Genomic DNA, 20,621 nt, shown 5'->3' with positions numbered 1-20,621 from the left:
TCAAAACAAAAAGAAAGACTTTTACTGCTTCACTGTCCACAAAGATCTACTTGTTTCCCGTTTCTCATCATCTCACACTTGAAAAATAGAAACACAGCTGAGAATTATTTTTGTTCTTACTACATTTTGTAATAGTATGGTCTTTATTTTTTATCGTTGCTTTTTAATGTTGCTTTGCCTTGAGGCCAACAGTGACAGTAACACTCCGGACCCCTTAAAGAAACTTTGACTTAGGAGCTCAAAGTACAATACATGCAGCCTCTTGCACATCACTTGAGATAAGACTATATCAATAAATTTTACAATTTACTAAATATGGGATTAATACTTGTCTCCCCTACAAGATAAAATGACATAAAACCAAAATTCCGAATCACCTTTATTAACAATAAAAGAAGACAAATCAAAACATTTTTTCATACACTTTAATTCTTTCCTTGTCGTAATTACTTTAAAATGATTTCATTTTTACTTGTGGGAAATCCAGCAAAACGTTCAAAAACTTGGAAACTACTGACAGAAACGTAGTCTGTTGTGATCATGTTGTTAGACACACCTCCTAAAGGGGGCGACACAACATCACAAAGAAGCAGAGTTTCAGCTGCGATAATTATCACATAAGCTTCTCATTAACATTTGTCACTGAAGAGAGGTTTGGTCTAAAAGTCAGGAAACAAACAGAGAGACTGATAAATGCAACAGACACACAGATCAGTTTGTTGTATTTAGTCACTGAACAGATCACTAATGGCACATGGGCTCAACATTATTGTCATTCTTGCTGCAATTTGCCTTGGTATGACTGCAATATTCACAATTAATCATTTTGTTCAATCAATTATGATGGATTTTGGTTGTGTCTTATAAATATTGTGTCCTTTTCTCCCCAGAAATCAGAGCTCAAGACACAGTGATTCAGTCCACAGGAGATGTGATCGGATATGAAGGAGGATCAGTGACTCTCAGCTGTACCTATAAAACAACCTCTTCAGTCCCAGATCTCTTCTGGTACATCCAGCGTCCTCATGAGTCCCCCAGATACATTTTGAGAGGAGATACAAATGAAGGACATAGCACAGACCCAGAATTTAAACTCAGGTTTAAATCCACTCTCAGGAAAGTTAACAGCGGCGTACCTTTGACAATAGAGGATGTGCAGCTGTGTGACTCTGCTGTGTATTACTGTGCGCTGAGGCCCACAGTGACAGAAACACTCTGAACCCCTTACAGAAACTCCTGGAGAAGAAGTACAACATAAAAAGTAAAGACAACACTGCCCCCTAGGGGTCTGAAATGGAGAAGGTCAGAGCCACATATGGATGACACATAGAGCAAGGATTCCTTAGGGGAGGTCATGTGACCTGATTAAGCCCAGAAGAACGAGGTAACAATGAGCACAACCCACAGCACAGCGAACACAGGAGCGCAGTCGTGTTACTCTCAGTTCTACATGGAGAAATCATTCATCTTACTGATTGTCACCATCACAACAGGTCAGAGCTGTTGGACAGTAATTCCTGTTGTCACTGTCACCTGGGGATTTGTGTTCTTCTCGGTGATAAATATTGTAGGGTTGTGTTCTTGTGTCATTTCTTTGTCATCCTTGCTATTTATATGTTCTCTTTTCAGGACTGAGTGCTGGTGATGATATCAGACCTGAAAAGGATCAACAGTCCGGTACAGAAGGAGAATCAGTGACACTGAGCTGTAAATACAGTGCTAACAGTGAATATGTTTATCTCTACTGGTACAGACAGAACCCGAACCAGGCTCCTCAGTACCTCCTCTATAAAGCAGCTCGCTCAGGCAGTGGTGAACACAGTACAAATAATAGATTCAAATGTACTACATCCAGGGACTCAACCCAGCTCACCATCGAAGCTCTTACCATGTCAGACACAGCCGTCTACTACTGTGCTCTGAGGGTGGCACAGTGAGCAAAAGCCACTGAGAAGCTCTACAAAAACTCCTTTGCCCAGAACTTCCTCTCAGCAACCATGAAATGCAGCTTCCTTCCCACAGTCTGGGATCAGTTCCACAGCAGCAGAGCTTCAGAAGTAACTGTGGTTACTGTGGTAAACATGACTGTGTGGAGCTGATGGGGTGAGACAGTGAAGTAAATATGGGAGGAAGGTGCTGTAAATGTGGTCAGAACTGGTACAGTAGCTGTAGCACAGACAGGTGGATGAAGTGTGTCCAGAATTTATTTAGAGAGAGAAAGTTTCAAATCTTCAAGTGAGATGGACTTTCAGAGAACACAGAGGACACTCAGGAGGAGGAGCAGGACCAGGCTTGGTGAGATACACAAAGACAAACACTCGAGTGTTTCTGTAACTAGTCAAGCACTGTCACACACTCAGGACTCCACACACACACTCGTGATGGCTTTTGCAATTCTGGGGTGCGGAGACCTCTGGTGGTCCTGCAAGGAACTGAAACCCAGGGTCATGAGAGTGTTGGGGTTATTCTATTACATGAACATTTATACCTTACATGAACTTAAGAGATCAATGGCTAAGTGAGTCTGGAAGAAGAGAGTTCTTAGACCCTTTTTAAATGTGGACAGAGATTCATGATCTCTTAAGTTCATGTAAGGGTTCATGCTCATGCACTATAACTTTAAGATCGTGCCCGGATAAACCTTTACACAGCTAATCCAACAACAAAAAATAAATTAAATTACTAGGAATGTGATGAGAAATCGTGAATATCCTGATTAAGCTTTATACAGCTACTTGTGTCATGTACATTGCTTCATACAGTAGAAAGTAAGTAACTGTACTTTAAACTCATGCGTCTGCATCTAAGTGTTTCTTCCTGCTCAAGTAATGAACACACTGGGCTTCCTATGAGATGTACGTCGGTTTGGAGAAAAGTGTCTGATAAATGAACAGACAAGTAAATGTAAGCCAGATGCAGTTATTTATCCATTTCTACAGTTATATTTTTTAACTCAAGCAATTCAAATTATCTTACTCACAGGGAAGATGATGCAACAACAACAACAGCAATAATAATAATACCAAAGTAATATACAGTAATTTTTGTTGTAAAGTAATTTTTATTGTTGAAGTGAAATCAATTTCTTGGTTTGTTTGCGCACAGAATGCCGGTGAGAGTTAACCCTAAAGGGTACACTGGCTACGCATCCACTAACGCTTCACATATGCACTGTTATCTTTGCAAAAAATATGTCAATCTAACTGTACATGAAGTCCCTTTGTGAAAAAGTTCAGTTCGGTCCAGCATATTTTTACATGGTGCCCTTCTCACTGGAGTGACTCAGGGCACTGAACAAGTTCCAGAAAATACAACACAAAGATCCAAAAAGGTACAATAATATATATGTATACAAACACACTGTCTGAAATCGCTTGTCTTAAGCAGGGTTGCAGTGAACAGGAGCCAAACCCAGGGCACAAGGCCAGAAGGGTAAGAGACACACCCCGGATGGAACACCAGTCCATCACAAGCCCATCACAAGCCACCCCAAGCAGGACTCAAACCCCAGACCCACTGGAGAGCAGGACTGTGGTCCAACCCACTGCACCACCACACCCCAGCAACAACACACACACACACACACACACACACACACACACTTTCAGAACCGCTTGTCCCTTACGGGGTCACGGGGAACCGGAGCCTACCCGGTAACACAGGGCGTAAGGCCAGAGGGGAAAGGGAACGCACCCAGGACGGGATGCCAGTCCGCCGCAAGGCACCCCAAGCAGGACTTGAACCCCAGACCCACCGGAGAGCAGGACTGCGGTCCAACCCACTGCGCCACCGCACCCCCTAGCATTACTATATCACCTGCAATAACCTGACATTGACATGTGTTCCTGCACAGCTGAGTGTCTGTGTGTGTGTGTGTGTGCTGTGTGTGTGTGCTGTGTGTGAAGGAGGAGCTGAGCACTTCAGGGCAGGAGGAGTTCTCCTGTACAGTAGAGGAAGTGTTGAGCTCTAACTGTACACACTGTCAGTGTGTCTTTCTCCATCCACCATGATGTTGTTCTCTTCATTTCTCCTCCTCTCAGCACTTGTAGGTAAGTCACACTTTACACTCAGTTCCTATGGTTGGTAACACTAAAATATATGAATGAAACAACTGCCTCATACCACCATTTCAAAAAAATGTGTTCAGCAAATACAAAGACAATTACATTGATTGTAATTATGAACATAAGACATTTAACTGTTATTTATGAATTTAAGTTAACATCTATTTCATTTCCCACAGATTACAGTGCTGGAGATTCAATTACACCACTCAGTGATGTAGTTCATGTTTTGGAGGGAAACAATGTTACACTTTCCTGCAACTACAGTGGTACTGTTAGTAGCATACAGTGGTATCGACAGTACTCCAGATCAAAACCAGAATATCTCCTGTTAATTTTAGAATCCACAGGAAAGGTACAGGAAGCCAGTCCTCCAAATCCACACCTGTCTGCTAAAGTTCACAAAAAGAACAACACTGTGGATCTGAAGTTCTCCTCTACAGCACTGACAGACTCTGCGATGTACTACTGTGCCTTGAGGCCCACAGTGACAGGAAACCCATTTACTCTGTACAAAAACCTCAGTGTGACTGAAAAAAAAAAAAAAAAAAACTCAGAGAATGGCATTTCACAACAAAAAAGTCAAACTTTTTGCTGTTACTATATTTATGTAAATGTATGGAGATCTGAATAAAATTGATGCACCCTCTTTCAAGCATTAAAATGCAGTTGCACAGTAAAATTCATTTTATTGCTTCCAGTTATTTATTTTCAAGGGGGGTGTGGTGGCACAGTGGGTTGGACCACAGTCCTGCTCTCCGGTGGGTCTGGGGTTCGAGTCCCCCTGGGGGTGCCTTGCAATGGACTGGCGTCCAGTCCTGGGTGTGTCCCTTCCCCCTCTGGCCTTATGCCCTGTGTTGCCGGGTAGGCTCCGGTTCTCCACGACCGCAGGTGGGACAAGCGGTTCTGAAAGTGTGTGTGTGTGTGTGTGTGTGTATTTATTTTCCAGAAACCATAAAAAAATGATTCATAGGAAAAAGTCGCCAGTCAAGCCACCAAGCAAAGAATAATGTACTACAAATAAATAAAGCACATGAAAATAATGAACTAACGACTGCACAGAATATTCATATTGTGAGATTTTACATTCACTTTCACATTTATTCATTTAGCAGAGGCTTTTCTCCAAAGCAACGTACGTCTCATCAAAAATACAATTTGTACATTACATTAGGAGAAAGACACATAGTTGCAGACATACCTTCCTAAATTTTTATAATCTTAAAATCTTTATAATATTAAATTTTTCTAATAGAATTTTTATAATCTTTATAAGGTGCACAGACATTCACATAGAATAGAGAGTAGCGGCTCTATAAAGGGTTATCTGTGTATGATCATAAAGTTACGGTGCATGAACATTTACACCATACATGAGTTGGAGAGATCATGGGCGAAGTGGGTCTGCAAAAGGTGAGTTTTCAGACCCTTCTTGAATATAGAGAGAGTTTCAGTTCTGAGTGAGAGGAGGGAGGTAATTCCACCTCAATGGAGCCAGAACCGAGAACCTCCATGCTTTGCTTTTCGCGCGCGGGACCACCATAAAGAAAACTCACTAAAGGAGAAAAATTCACACAATGCAGTCATCAAGTCTCAGCTTTATGAAGTGAATTTCATTATTCCACAGTCACAATCGCAGAGAAAATCATATTCCACAAATTTGCATTCCTCCTGTGTCACATCAAAATCACTTCAGTGAAAAGCCTGTTATTGCAGAACTGACTGCAGTGATTGTTTAGTGGACTGGTGGCAGTACAATAATAGCTGTTGGTCTCTGAAGTGAACATCTGCTGCCTTCTAGTGGTCAAAAGAAGAATCATTCATTCGCATCAACACTGCACACACGTACTGGCAATTTAGAGTGACCAATCCACTGGAACACATCTACGGAATGTGGATCGAAACCCATGCAAATAAGAGAGATGCAAACTCTGCCCAGATTGAGCGAGTTTTGAACCCACAGCCCAGGCACTACAAAGCAGCACCACCACCATTCTGCCCTCTAATGAAACCAACTTTGATCACTTCTTGTCTAAAAGCAGCTACATAAGAACTTGGAGGATGAGAAGACATAAATTGCTAGTTTTCTGTGGAAATAAAATAAACGCCATGAAATAAATGTAACAGCTCATATGCAGAGATGGGACAGTTTTTCTAAACTATACACAGCTTGTGAGAACTTGGTGGGTCATTATAGCTAAATCGGATCCTCACCGTCTCCTCTCTGAAAGTAAAAAAATTCTGCAAAATGGATGTGAAACTGCTGTGCGCAGATGATGCAATATGTTAGAACTTCCTCAGTTTTCCACAGCTTCCACAAGAAGGTCTCATCGCCCCACCCACATCACAGGACTGACATCCACCCAAAGACACCAAGAACACGTTTATTCTTCCAGTCGTCTGTCCTCCAGCACTGTGAAGGTTCACACTGAGACAAGATAATGCCTCTTGTGGGAATGCTGTTCATCATGAGCCTCCGTAAGTGTCTCTGGAGTCTTTGTTTCATTACCAAACTGGTTCTTTTCTCATGATTAAACACTTTGATGGGTTTTTATCTGTTGTTCACAGCCATTTCAGCTGGAGATGAGATTCAACAGAAGGAGTCCTTGCTGTCGAAGGAAGAAGGACAGAGTGTTTCTCTGGAATGTACCTTCAGCACAACCAGCACTAGATACTGGATCCACTGGTACCGCCAGTATCCAGGAACAGCTCCACAGTTCATACTGTTCAGTGGGTCTAGTGGCTACAGTGCGGAGTTTGCAAAAGAAAGATTCTCCTCAAGTGCTGATAAGTCATCTGGTGAAGCCTCTCTGACCATCTCAAGAGTTCAGCTAGAAGACTCTGCTGTGTATTACTGTGCGCTGGAGACCACAGTGATGAATCTACATCAACACTCGTACAAAACTCGTACTTGCTTCACCTCCCGTCTATAAAAGACAAACTGAAAAACCACAGTGTTTCCTTCATGAGGAAATGAAGCAGATCATTATGATATAAACCGGCTCTCATCCCTGTTTGCTCTGAACCCAGTTCAGTTTTGTGGTGTAGCTACATGGTAGTGAAGTGTGTATCAGTTTCATAGCAAAAGGAGAAAGAGGGAAGGAGAAGGATAAACAGATCTATAAGCCCACATAATTGTTTGGAAAACATTTCAAATCAGTCTTAGATTATATCAGTTATTATGTGACATCTTTTTATTTAAAGAAGCAGATAAATGCTTGTGGGTTCCTTCATATTTATTGTAGTGCTCACCATTCTGGGTTTGAATGGGGCAAAGAAGGAGGAAGAGACACTGTTCATTATTATCATTTAGGGGAACACCAACATACAGTGAAAGGTATCAAGAGGAATGTGAGGAAATAATGGACTCAGTCGCAGGACCCATTTTTCACAAGTATCTACACCTCAAGCTCGTCTTCCACGCTTCCCAACAGGCACTCACTCCCTAATAAACCCTGTCAGCCCCCGCGATGGTTAAACAACTATTTTACATTTTTCCCACAGTTCCTGTCATTCACAAGTATTTATAATAAATGCTCAAATGTGACATTTTTCAGTAATACAGGTCATTACATTATCATATTAACTCTACAAATAGAGTACAAGAGCTTGATGTGTTATTTCTCTTCATATGTAGTCTTGCTGTATAACCGATAAGACTCCATACAGTCCAATACCTTTTATGTTAACGTTAACACAACAATATCAAATACATTTAAATTGACTATATAAATAAATTTTCAAATGTACTGATGGCCGGATTAATACTTGCCTATCCTACAAGATAAAATGACATGAAATCAAATTTCCGAATCAGCTTCGTTAACAGTTGAAAGATCTTACGTATCTGACATTATGAATAAAAAATTAAAACATTTCATGGTCTTCAGTTCTTCCCTTATAATTATTTTTAAAATAATTCACAGTTATTTTGCTTAGAATGCAACAAAATGCAGAAGAAATTAAACAATAAATGCTGAAAACTTTCTTCATTTGTTCACAGTGATCAGCTGAAATTAACTCTGTTCTGATCATGTTGTTACACACACTTCCTAAAGGGGGCGACACAACATCACAAAGAACCACAGTTTCAGCTGCGATTATTATCACATAAGCTTCTCATTAACATTTGTCACTGAAGAGAGGTTTGGTCTAAAAGTGGGGAAACAACCAGAGAGACGGATAAATGCAACAGACACACAGATCAGTTTGTTGTATTTAGTCACTGAGAAGATCAGTAATGGCACATGGGATCAACATTATTGTCATTCTTGCCGCAATTTGCCTTGGTATAACTTTTATATTCACAATTAATTATTTTGTTCAATTAATTATGATCACTTTTGGTTGTGTCTTATTAATATTGTGTCCTTTTCTCCCCAGAAATCAGAGCTCAAGACACAGTGACTCAGTCCACAGGAGATGTGATCGGATACGAAGGAGGATCAGTGACTCTCAGCTGTAACTTTACAACAAGTCCTACAGATCCGTATCTCTTCTGGTACATCCAACATCTTAATGACCCTCCCAAGTACATGCTGAGACGTGACAAATACAGGAACGATACAGTACAAGAGTACAAGAAGAGATTTAATGCAAAACTCAACACAAGTTCAGTTCCTTTGACAATAGAGGATGTGCAGCTGTGTGACTCTGCTGTGTATTACTGTGCGCTGAGGCCCACAGTGACAGTAATACTCTGAACCCCTTACAGAAACTCCAGAACACTGTCACACTCTTACAGTAGGACACCTTCTGCTTCATTCACAAATTTCTCGATTATTCATAAATAAATTCTGCAATATTGAATAGCAGCCCCTTAATTACGGTGAAGTAACAATATTTCTGTCTAGTACTTGTCTGGAACCTTCATTCATGTTAAATTACAGTGCTAGATATGGGTTGTCAAACTCCCAACAGCCATGCACCTGTTTATAGGGCAGGGTAACACTTTCACTCACACACTGCAGGTTAGAGTCACCAGTTCACCTGACACACACTTATTCTTTGGACTGTTGCAGGAAACCAGTTGAATTAAATTCAAAATCCATCCACCCAACTATCCATTGTCCACAACCGCTTGTCTCAAGCAGAGTCCCAGCAACACAGGGTGCAAGGTCGAAGGGACAGACCCTGGATGGGACGTCACTCAGTCCCAAAGCACCTTAATCAGGACTCAAACCCCAGACCCACCACACAGCCAGCACCTGCTAAACGCACTGCACCAACCTTCTAAACATCTAAAAACACAAATTAAAAAACTCAAAATCATGCAAACTTGGTACTAATTGATAATATTTTCAGTTGATACCTGATTCATATTTAACTCTAAAGAGTCATGTGTAATAATATTGATGTGTCTTCCAGCACAGATGAGTGTGTGTGTGTGTGTGTGTGTGTGTGTGTGTGTGTGTGTGTGTGTGTGTGTGTGTGTGTGTGTGTGCTGTGTGTGAAGGAGGAGCTGAGCACTTCAGGGCAGGAGAAGTTCTCCTGTACAGCAGAGGAAGTGTTGAGCTCTAACTGTACACACTGTCAGTGTGTCTTTCTCCATCCACCACGATGTTGTTCTCTTCATTTCTCCTGCTCTCAGCACTCCTAGGTAAGTCAATTTATAGTTCATTTTTTTTTACACATTGATGTAAAAATTATGAAAACTGCATCAAGTCAGCTTTTCAAGTGAACTTGTTCTACTCAGGGAAAAACGCAAGACTGTAAACACTTTATTTTCAAAGTATTTATTAATGTCCTTGAATTAATATGATAATTCTTGTTTTCCACAGATTACAGTGCTGGGGATTCAATAATACCACTCAGTGACGTAGTTCATGTTTTTGAGGGAAACAATGTTACACTTTCCTGCAACTACAGCGGATCAGCTAACTCTTTCCTGTGGTATCGGCAGTACTCCAGGTCCAACCCAGAATTCCTCTTGCTCAGATATGAATCCTCTGACAGAATAATACATGCGACTCCACCATTCCCTCATCTGTCAGTTATACTAGATAAAGGAAACAACCGTGTGGATCTGAAGTTCTCCTCTACAGCACTGACAGACTCTGCGATGTACTATTGTGCTTTGAGGCCCACAGTGACAGGAAACCCATTTACTCTGTACAAAAACCTCAGTGGGACTGAAAAGAAATACTTTTAAGACAATGGCAAACGTTCTGCTGTTACTTTTTTCACCTAAATCTATGCAAGTCTGAATAAAATTGATTGACCTTCTTTCAAGAATTAAAACACAGCTGTACACTGAAATACTGTCTTTTTATTGCTTCCAGATATACATACTGTATATTTTTCTGAAATCTTAAAAAATTCACAGACACACATTGTCTGAAGCCATTTGTCCCAAGCGAGGTTGCGGAGAACCGAGCCTAACCCGGCAACACAGGGCATAAGGCTGGATGGGGAGGGGTCACACCCAGGAACGGGACGCCAGTCCGTCCCAAGGCACCCCAAGTGGGACTCAAACCCCGGACCCACCGGAGAGCAGGACCTGGCCAAACCCGCTGCGCTACCGAACCCCCCACCAAAAGAAATTAATTTATGGGAAATATTAATCTGAAACTACAGCCAGTAAAGCCACCAAGCAAAGAATAATGTATTACAAAGAAATAAAGCACATGAAAATAATAAACACATGCCTGCAAGAATTATTCATATCGTGAGATTTTCACTTGAGACCTATTTGTGCCATAAAGAAAACTCACCGAAGGAGAGAAGTTCAGACAATGCAATCATAAAGTTTCAACTTTATGAATGGAATTTCATTATTCCCAAATCACAGTGACAACAAAAATCGTCTTCCAAAAATTTGCATTCCTTCTGTGTCACATCAAAATCACTTCAGTGAAAAGCTTGTTATTGCAGAACTGACTGTTGTGATAATTTAGTGGACTGGTGGCAGTACAATAATAGCTGTTGGTCTCTGAAGTGAACATCTGCTGCTTTCTAGTGGTCAAAAGAGGAATCATTCAGTCGCATCAACACCCACACACACGGTACTGGGAATTTAGAGTGACCAATCCACTAGAACACATGTCTGCGGAATGTGGATTGAAACCCATGCAAATAAGAGAGATGCAAACTCTGCCCAGATTGAGCGAGTTTTGAACCCAGAGCCCAGGCACTACAAAGCAGCACCACCACCATTCTGCTTTCTAGTGAAACCAACTTTGATCACTTCTTGTCTAAAAGCAGCTACGTAAGAAGTTGCAGGATTAGAAGACATAAAATGCTTGTTTTCTGTGTAAATAAAATAATGCCATGAAATCAATGTAACAACTCATGTGCACAGATGGGACACCAGTATGTCTCATGTTACTGGTGAAACCAAATTCAATCAGTTTTTCTAAACTAAACACAGCTTGTGAGAACTTGGTGGGTCATTATAGCTAAAACTGATCCTCACCGTCTCTCTGGAAGTAAAAAAATTCTACAAAATGGGTGTAAAACTGGTGCATCAGACATCTCCGCACGCATTGCTGCCTGCCTGTCGGACATCTCTTCACCTCCAACTCAACCTCTCCAAAACAGAGATTCTTTACCTCCCAGCTGGCCTGTCCTCCTGTCACGACCTCTCGATCAAACTGAGCAACTCACTCATTTCTCGTGGCTTCTTCGCTAAGAGTCTGGGTATAACGATTGATGCGAGTCTATCATTCTCTCGACATATCGAAGCCACAACGCTGTCCTGTAGATACATAATGCGTAATATTTGTAGGATCTGTCCCTACCTCACTACTGACTCCACCCAACTACTTGTCCAGGCCATGGTGACTTCCCATCTGGACTACTGCAACTCTCTCCTGTGTGGCATTCCTGCTAATGCCATCAAACCTCTGCAGCTTCTACAGAATGCTGCTGCACAAGTTGTGTTTGATTTGCCAAAGCCCTCCCATGTATCTCCTCTACTCATCTCTCTGCACTGGCTTCCTATAGCTGCCCGAATCAAATTCAAAACCCTGGTTACTGTGTACAAATGCATCAATAGAACTGCTCCCGGCTATTTACAAGACTTAATCAACCGGTACACCCCAGCCAGGCCCCTTCGTTCATCTACTTCTGCTCGCTTGGTAGTCCCGTGCACGAAAAGCAAAGCTCTGAAGTTCTCGTTTCTGGGTCCGTTGTGGTGGAATGACCTTCTCCTGTCACTCAGAACTGTAGAAACTCTCTCTGTTTTCAAGAAGGGTCTGAAAGCCCACCTTTTCCAGAGCCACTTCACCCAAGATCTCTCCAGCTGGTTTACGGTGTAACTGTCCAGGCATCGTAACTCCATAAGCATCCCCAGATACAATCTTTATTCAGTCACTACTCTGGCATTGTACTTGTTCATTTGTGTGTCTTATAATATTTTTTTTAAATTTTAAAAAAATTGGGGGGAGGGTATTGGGATTTGGGCTTGGTGGCGCAATGAGTTGGACCAGGTCCTGCTCTCCAGTGGGTTTGGGGTTTGAGTCCCGCTTGGGGTGCCTTGCGACGGACTGGCATCCCGTCCTGGGTGCGTCCCCTCCCCCTCCAGCCTAACGCCCTGAGTTGCCAGGTTAGGCTCCGGTTCCCCGTGACCCCCTATGGGACAAGCGGTTCAGAAAGTGTGTGTGTGTGTTTGTGGGGTATCGGGTTTTGTCTATCCCGTGTCTTATGCAGCTAATTGAAAGATGAACCTCGGTGCGGCAAGTGGTAGGGAACAAACTAGGTTTGCTTGAGACTTTCATGTCTGCAGCTATGTCTCCTTCTCTGAATGTAATGCATAAATTGTACTTTTGCTGAAATCTATGTCACTTTGGACAAAACATCTGCTAACTGAATAAATGTAAATGGGTTTTCATCTGTTGTTCACAGCCATTTCAGCTGGAGATGAGATTCAACAGAAGGAGTCCTCGCTATCGAAGGAAGGAGGACAGAGTGTTTCTCTGGAATGTACCTTCAGCACAACCAGCACTTATTACAATATCCACTGGTACCGCCAGTATCCAGGAACAGCTCCACAGATCTACATCAACACTTGTACAAAAACCTGCATCACCTCCCATCTATAAAAAATAAACTAAAAAAACCACAGCATTTACCCCATGGGGGGGGGGTGTGGTGGTGCGGTGGGTTAGACCAGGTCCTGCTCTCTGGTGGGTCTGGTGTTCAAGTCCTGCTTGGGGTGCCTTGTGACGGCCTCGCATCTTGTCCTGAGTGGGTCTCCTCCACCTCCAGCCTTATGCCCTGTGTTGCCGGGTTAGGCTCCGGCTCCCCATGACCCTGTATGGGACAAGGGGTTCAGGTGATGTGTGTGTGTTTTCCCCATGAGGAAATGAGGCAGCTCATTGTGATATTAACCGGCTCTCATCCAGCCAGTCTGTTTTCTCTGAACCCAGTTCAGATTTGTGGTGTAGCTACATGGTAGTGAAACATGCATCAGTTTCATAGAGAAAGGAGAGAAGGAGAAGGATGAAACAGATCTATAAGCCCACATATTTGTTTGGAAAACAATTCAAATTATATCAATGATTACATGACCTCTTTTCCTTTAAAGAAGCACATAAACGCTTGTGGGTTCCTTCATATTTATTGTAGTGCACACCCTTCTGGGTTCGAATGGGGCAAAGAAGGGCGAAGAGAGACTGTTCATTATTATCATTTAGGGGAACACCAGCACACAGCGAAAGGTATCAACAATAATGTGAGGAAATAATGGACTCAGTCCCAGGACCCATTTTTCCTCAGGGATCTACACCTCAGGCTTCCACACTTGCCAACAGGCACTCACTGTCAGCCTCCACAGTGATTAATCAACTCTTTTACATTTTTCCCCACAATTCCTGTCATTCACAAGTATTTACAATAAAAACTCAAACATGACACTTTTCAGTCATACGGGTCATTGCATCATCTTATTAACTCTACAGATATAGTACAAGAGCTTGATGTGTTACTTCTCTTCATATGTAGTCTTGCTATATGACTGATAATACTCCATACAGTCCAGTATTCTTTTTGTTAATGTTTACGCCACTATAGGAAATACATTTCTTGTATTCTGCAGTGATTTCTGGAAATAACTCCACAAACAGAAAACTGTATGCGTATATATGTACGAACACAAGAACAGACATATAAAGACAAGCTCAAGGAAGATACGACACTGAAGATTTGAGGATGTGGTGACACGTGTCCTTTTGGGGGCGACATTGTAGCACAAATATCCTACATTCCAGTTGGAATTCAGACATATAAACTCCACATTAAATGTAAGTACTTGAAACACATGGAGTAAATTACTCAAAACAAAAAGAAAGACTTTTACTGCTTCACTGTCCACAAAGATCTACTTGTTTCCTGTTTCTCATCACCTCACACTTGAAAAATAGAAACACAGCTGAGAATTATTTTTGTTCTTACTACATTTTGTAACCCCTCCGCGAACCGCCACCTTACCGAGGTGGAGGGGTTAGAGTGCCTGAATGATCTCAGGAGCTATGTTGCCTGGGGCTATATGCCCCTGGTAGGGTCTCCCAAGGCAAACAGGTCCTGGATGACAGACGAGACAAAGTGCGATTCAAAATCCCCTTATGACTATTAAATCAAGGATCTCGTTCACCCCAAGTCCCAAAAGCCAGAGTTGGCGCCCGAGGTTTGGGTCGGCCGGGCACTCGTCCCCGACCACTGCCCAAATCACAACGTACCAGCCCCTTATGTCCTCTCCGGCAGGTGGTGAGCCCACCGAAGAGCGGCTCCACGTCATGGCTTCGGGCTAAGCCCGGTCAGGCCCCGTGAGCATAGACCTGGCCACCAGGCGCTCGCATGCGAGCCCCCCCCCCCCCCAGGCCTGGCTCCAGGGTGGGGCCCCGGTGACCCCATACCGGGCACTGATCTGAATCCGAGTGGTGAGTTGTTATTGGATTTCTGTGCTAGTCACGGTTTATCCATAACGAACACCATGTTCATGCATAAGGGTGTCCATCAGTGCACTTGGCACCAGGACACCCTAGGTCGGAGGTCGATGATCGACTTTGTAGTCGTTTCTTCTGACCTTCGGCCATATGTCTTGGACACTCGGGTGAAGAGAGGGGCTGAGCTGTCAACTGATCACCACCTGGTGGTGAGTTGGATTCGATGGTGGGGGAAAAAGCTGGACAGACCTGGCAGGCCCAAACGCATAGTGAGGGTCTGTTGGAAATGTTTGGCGGAGGCCCCTGTCAAAGAGGTCTTCAACTCCCACCTCCGACAGAACTTCAACCAAGTCCCGAGGGAGACTGGGGACATTGAGTCCGAATGGACTATGTTCCGCGCCTCCATTGTCGGGGCGGCGGTTCGGAGCTGCGGCCATAAAGTCTCCGGCGCCTGTCGCGGCGGCAATCCCCAAACACGGTGGTGGACACCGGAGGTAAGGGATACCATCAAGCTGAAGAAGGAGTTCTATTGGGCCTGGCTGGCTCATGGGACTCCTGAAGCAGCTGACGGGTACCGGCGGACCAGACGGAGCGTGGCTCTGGCAGTCGCCGCGGCAAAAACTCGGGCCTGGGAGGAGTTCAGAGAGGCCATGGAGGAAGACTTTCGGTCGGCCTCAAAGAGATTCTGGCAAACCGTCCAGCGACTCAGAGGGGGGAAGCGGTGTTCCACAAACACTGTTTACAGTGGAAGTGGTGCGCTGCTGACCTCAACTGAGGATGTCCTCAGGCAGTGGAAGGAGTACTTTGAGGATCTCCTCAATCCCTCCAACACACCTTTCGTAGACGAAGCTGAGGCCGGGGACTCGGAGGGGGACTCATCCATTACCCTGGCTGAAGTTGCTGAGGTAGTCAAAAAACTCCTCGGTGGCAAGGCTCCGGGGGTGGATGAGATCCGCCCCGAGTTTCTCAAGTCTCTGGATGTTGTGGGGCTGTCTTGGCTGACACGCCTCTGCAGCATCGCGTGGAATTCGGGGACGGTGCCTCTGGACTGGCAGACCGGGGTGGTGGTCCCTCTTTTTAAGAAGGGGGACCGGAGATTGTGTTCCAACTATAGGTGATCACACTCCTTAGCCTCCCTGGGAAAGTCTATGCCAGGGTAATGGAGAGGAGAATCCGACCGATAGTCGAACCTCGGATTCAGGAGGAGCAATGCGGTTTTCGCCCTGGCCGTGGAACGCTGGACCAGCTCTATACCCTCACTAGGGTGTTGGAGGGTTCATGGGAGTTTGCCCAACCAGTCCATATGTGTTTTGTAGACCTGGAGAAGGCATTCGACCATGTCCCTCGTGGCATCCTGTGGGGGGTACTTCAGTATTATGGGGTTCAGGGCTCGTTGCTACGGGCTGTTCGTTCCCTGTCAGACCTGTTCCCGGTGCATGTTGGACTCCGCCAGGGCTGCCCTTTGTCACCGATTCTGTTCATTATCTTTATGGACAGAATTTCTAGGCGCAGTCAGGGAACGGAGGGTGTCTGTTTTGGTGGCCGCAGGATCTCGTCTCTGCTTTTTGCGGACGATGTGGTCCTGTTGGCTTCATCGAATCAAGACTTGCAGCGTGCACTGGAGAGGTTTGCAGCCGAGTGCGAAGCGGCAGGGATGAGAATCAGCACCTCCAAATCCGAGACCATGGTCCTCAGTCGGAAAAAGGTGAATTGCCCCCTCCGGGTTAGGGGGGAGTTGCTCCCTCAAGTGGAGGAGTTTAAGTATCTCGGGGTCTTGTTCACGAGTGAGGGAAAAATGGAACGGCAGGTTGACAGACGGATCGGTGCGGCGTCCGCAGTAATGCGGTCATTGTACCGGTCTGTTGTGGTGAAGAAGGAGCTGAGTCGTAAGGCGAAGCTTTCAATTGACCGGTCGATCCACGTTCCTACTCTCATCTATGGTCATGAACTCTGCATCATGACCGAAAGAATGAGATCGCGGATACAAGCGGCAGAAATGAGTTTCCTCCGCAGAGTGGCTGGGCGCACCTTTAGGGATAGGGTGAGGAGCTCAGTCACCCGAGAGGAGCTCGGAGTAGAGCCGCTGCTCCTCCGCATCGAGAGGAGCCAGTTGAGGTAGCTCGGGCATCTGTTCCGGATACCTCCTGGATGCCTCCCTGGGGAGGTGTTCTGGGCATGTCCCACTGGGAGGAGGCCTCGGGGCAGACCCAGGACACGTTGGAGAGACTACGTCTCCCAGCTGGCCTAGGAACGCCTTGGGGTTCCCCCAGAGGAGCTGGAGGAGGTTTGCGGGGAGAGGGAAGTCTGGGAGGCTCTGCTCGGACCACTGCCCCCGTGACCCGGTCCCAGATAAGCGGAGGAAGATGGATGGATGGATGGATGATTACATTTTGTAATAATATGGTCTTTAGTCTTTATTGTTGCTTTTTAACGTTGCTTCGCCTTGAGGCGAATAGTGACAGTAACACTCTGGACCCCTTAAAGAAACTTTGACTTACGAGCTCAAAGTATAATACATGCAGCCTCTTGCACATCACTTGAGATAAGACTATATCAATAAATTTTACAATTTACTAATTATGGGATTGATACTTGTCTCCCCTACAAGATAAAATGACATAAAATCAAAATTCCTAATCACCTTTATTAACAATAAAAGACGACAAAGATTTTACATTTCCTCTGAGATATTGAACAGAACATCAAAACATTTTTTCACACACTTTAATTCTTTCCTTATCATATTTACTTTAAAATAATTTCATTTTAACTTGTGGGAAATCCAGCAAAATCTTCAAAAATTAAAAAATGAATACCTGGATACTGCTGACAAAAATTTAGTCCGTTGTGACATGATGTTGCACACAATTCCTAAAGGGGGCGACACAACATCAGAAAGAAGCACAGTTTCAGCTGCGATTATTATCACATAAGCTTCTCATTAACATTTGTCACTGCAGAGAGGTTTGGTCTAAAAGTCAGGAAACAACTAGAGAGATGAATAAATGCAACAGACACACAGATCGGTTTGTTGCTTTTAGTCACTGAACAGATCACTAATGGCACATGGGATCAACATTATTGTCATTCTTGCTGCAATTTGCCTTGGTATGACTGCTATATTCACAATTAATCACTTTGTTCAGTCAATTCTCATGGATTTTGGTTGTGTCTTATAAATATTGTGTCTTTTTCTCCCCAGAAATCAGAGCTCAGGACACAGTGACTCAGTCCACAGGAGATGTGATCGGATATGAAGGAGGATCGGTGACTCTCAGCTGTACCTATAAAACAACCTCTTCAGTCCCAGATCTCTTCTGGTACATCCAGCGTCCTCATAAGTCTCCCAGATACATTTTGAGAGGAGATACAAATGAAGGACATAGCACAGACCCAGAATTTAAACTCAGGTTTAAATCCACTCTCAGGAAAGTTAACAGCAGCGTACCTTTGACAATAGAGGATGTGCAGCTGTGTGACTCTGCTGTGTATTACTGTGCGCTGAGGCCCACAGTGACAGTAATACTCTGAACCCCTTACAGAAACTCCTGGATAAGACGTACAACACAAAAAGTAAAGACAACACTGCCACCTAGGGGTCTGAAATGGAGAAGTTCGGGGCCATATATGGATGACACATAGAGCAAGGATTCCTTAGGGGAGGTCATGTGACCTGATTAAGCCCAGAAGAACGAGGTAACAATGAGCACAACCCACAGCACAGCGAACACAGGAGCGCAGTCGTGTTACTCTCAGTTCTACATGGAGAAATCATTCATCTTACTGATTGTCACCATCACCACAGGTCAGAGCTGTTGGACAGTAATTCCTGTTCTCACTGTCACCTGGGGATTTGTGTGCTTTACTGTGGTAAATATTGAAGTGTTCTGTCCTTGTGTCATTTTATTGTCTCTGTTGGTATTTATGTATATATTCTCTTTTCAGGACTGAGTGCTGGTGATGATATCGCACCTGAAAATGATCGACAGTCCGGTAAAGAAGGAGAATCAGTGACACTGAGCTGTAAATACAGTGCTAACAGTGACTACATACTTCTCTACTGGTACAGACAGAACCCGAACCAGGCTCCTCAGTACCTCCTCTACAAGGGGGCAGGATCATACAGTAGTGCTGAACACAGTACAAATAAGAGATTCAAATGTACCACATCCAGGGACTCAACCCAGCTCACCATCGAAGCTCTTACCATGTCAGACACAGCCGTCTACTACTGCGCTCTGATGGTGGCACAGTGAGCAAAAGTCACTGAGAAGCTCTACAAAAACTCCTTTGCCCAGAACTTCCTCTCAGCAACCATGAAATGCAGCTTCCTTCCCACAGTCTGGGATCAGTTCCACAGCAGCAGAGCTTCAGAAGTAACTGTGGTTACCGTGGTAAACACGACTGTGTGGAGCTGATGGGGTGAGAGAGTGAAGTAAATATGGGAGGAAGGTGCTGTAAATGTGGTCAGAACTGGTACAGTAGCTGTAGCACAGACAGGTGGATGAAGTGTGTCCAGAATTTATTTAGAGAGAGAAAGGTTCAAATCTTCAAGTGAGATGGACCTTCAGAGGACACTCAGGAGCAGGACCAGGCTTGGTGAGATACACAAAGACAAACACTCGAGTGTTTCTGTAACTAGTCAAGCACTGTCACACACACAAGACTCCACACACACACTCGTGATGGCTTTTCCAATTCTGGGAAGGGGGGACCTCTGGTGGTCCTGCAAGGAACTGAAACCCAGGGTCATGAGAGTGTTGGGGTTATTCTATTTGCATGAATATTTATACCTTACATGAACTTAAGAGATCAATGGTCAAGTGAGTCTGGAAGAGGAGAGTTCTTAGACCCTTTTATATGTGGACAGAGATTCATAATCTCTTAAGTTCATGTAAGGGTTAATGCTCATGCACTATCGATCATGCCCGGATAAACCTTTACACAGCTACTCCTGTAACGTAATGCAAATATTTCAATGTTTCTCCAAGGAAAAAAATAAAATTGCTAGGAATGTAATGAGAAATCATGGATATCCTGACAAAGTTTTAAACAGCTACTTGTGTCATGTACATTGATTCATTTGATGGAAAGTAACTACCTGTACTTTAGAATCATCCCTCTGCATCTAAGTGTCTTTTCCTGCTCATGTAATGAACACATTTTATTTTCTATCAGATGTACGTCACTTTGGAGTGAAGTCTCTCATAAATGAACACATGGACATGTAAATATAAGCCATCGTCAGTATTTATGCATTTCTACAGTTACACATTTTACTTTTAGATATGGTGCTCTGCTCACTGGAGTGACTCAGGGCACTGAACAAGTTCCAGAAAATACAACACAAAGGTACAATAATATATATGTATACAAACACACTGTCTGAAATCACTTGTTTTAAGCGGGGTTGCGGTGAAGAGGAGCCGAACCCAGCAACACAGGGCACAAGGCCAGAGGGGGAGGGGACACACCCAGGACAGAAAGTCAGTCCACCACAAGCAGGACTTGAATCCCAGACCCATCACACAACAGGACCAAGCCAAACTCGCTGTGCCACCATGCCCCCCAACAACAATACAATATTCGCTGAATAATAAAAGCTGAAAAGTAAGCAAACTGGTAAGTGAGGAGCGTAAAACTAAAATCTTCCAAAGAGAAAAAGAAGGGATGA

The 20,621-nt window shown here is 43.9% G+C and overlaps 1 protein-coding gene and 1 gene segment (V, D, J or C); both read left to right on the top strand.

Annotated features, from left to right (window-relative positions):
* The first annotated feature begins 1,390 nt into the window (after nt 1-1,390).
* LOC114909470 (uncharacterized) lies at nt 1,391-18,543 on the top strand. The gene is made up of 6 exons (XM_029248998.1): nt 1,391-1,493; nt 4,244-4,536; nt 6,633-6,750; nt 9,655-9,663; nt 9,845-10,152; nt 18,490-18,543. The coding sequence occupies exons 1-6, from the start codon at nt 1,391-1,393 to the stop codon at nt 18,541-18,543; spliced, it is 885 nt and encodes a 294-aa protein (XP_029104831.1).
* Nucleotides 18,544-18,649: 106 nt separating this feature from the next.
* Nucleotides 18,650-19,203, top strand: LOC114909469 (immunoglobulin lambda variable 2-23-like). The segment is given in 2 exon segments: nt 18,650-18,752; nt 18,893-19,203. Coding segments are annotated over 2 exon segments (414 nt in total).
* The last annotated feature ends 1,418 nt before the right edge of the window (nt 19,204-20,621 follow it).

The sequence above is a fragment of the Scleropages formosus genome, chromosome 25 (genome assembly GCF_900964775.1).
Source record: "Scleropages formosus chromosome 25, fSclFor1.1, whole genome shotgun sequence".
In the NCBI taxonomy this organism is placed as follows: domain Eukaryota; kingdom Metazoa; phylum Chordata; class Actinopteri; order Osteoglossiformes; family Osteoglossidae; genus Scleropages; species Scleropages formosus.
The sequence above is the reverse complement of the archived record's forward strand: the minus strand, read 5'-3'. Positions and strand labels throughout refer to the sequence as shown.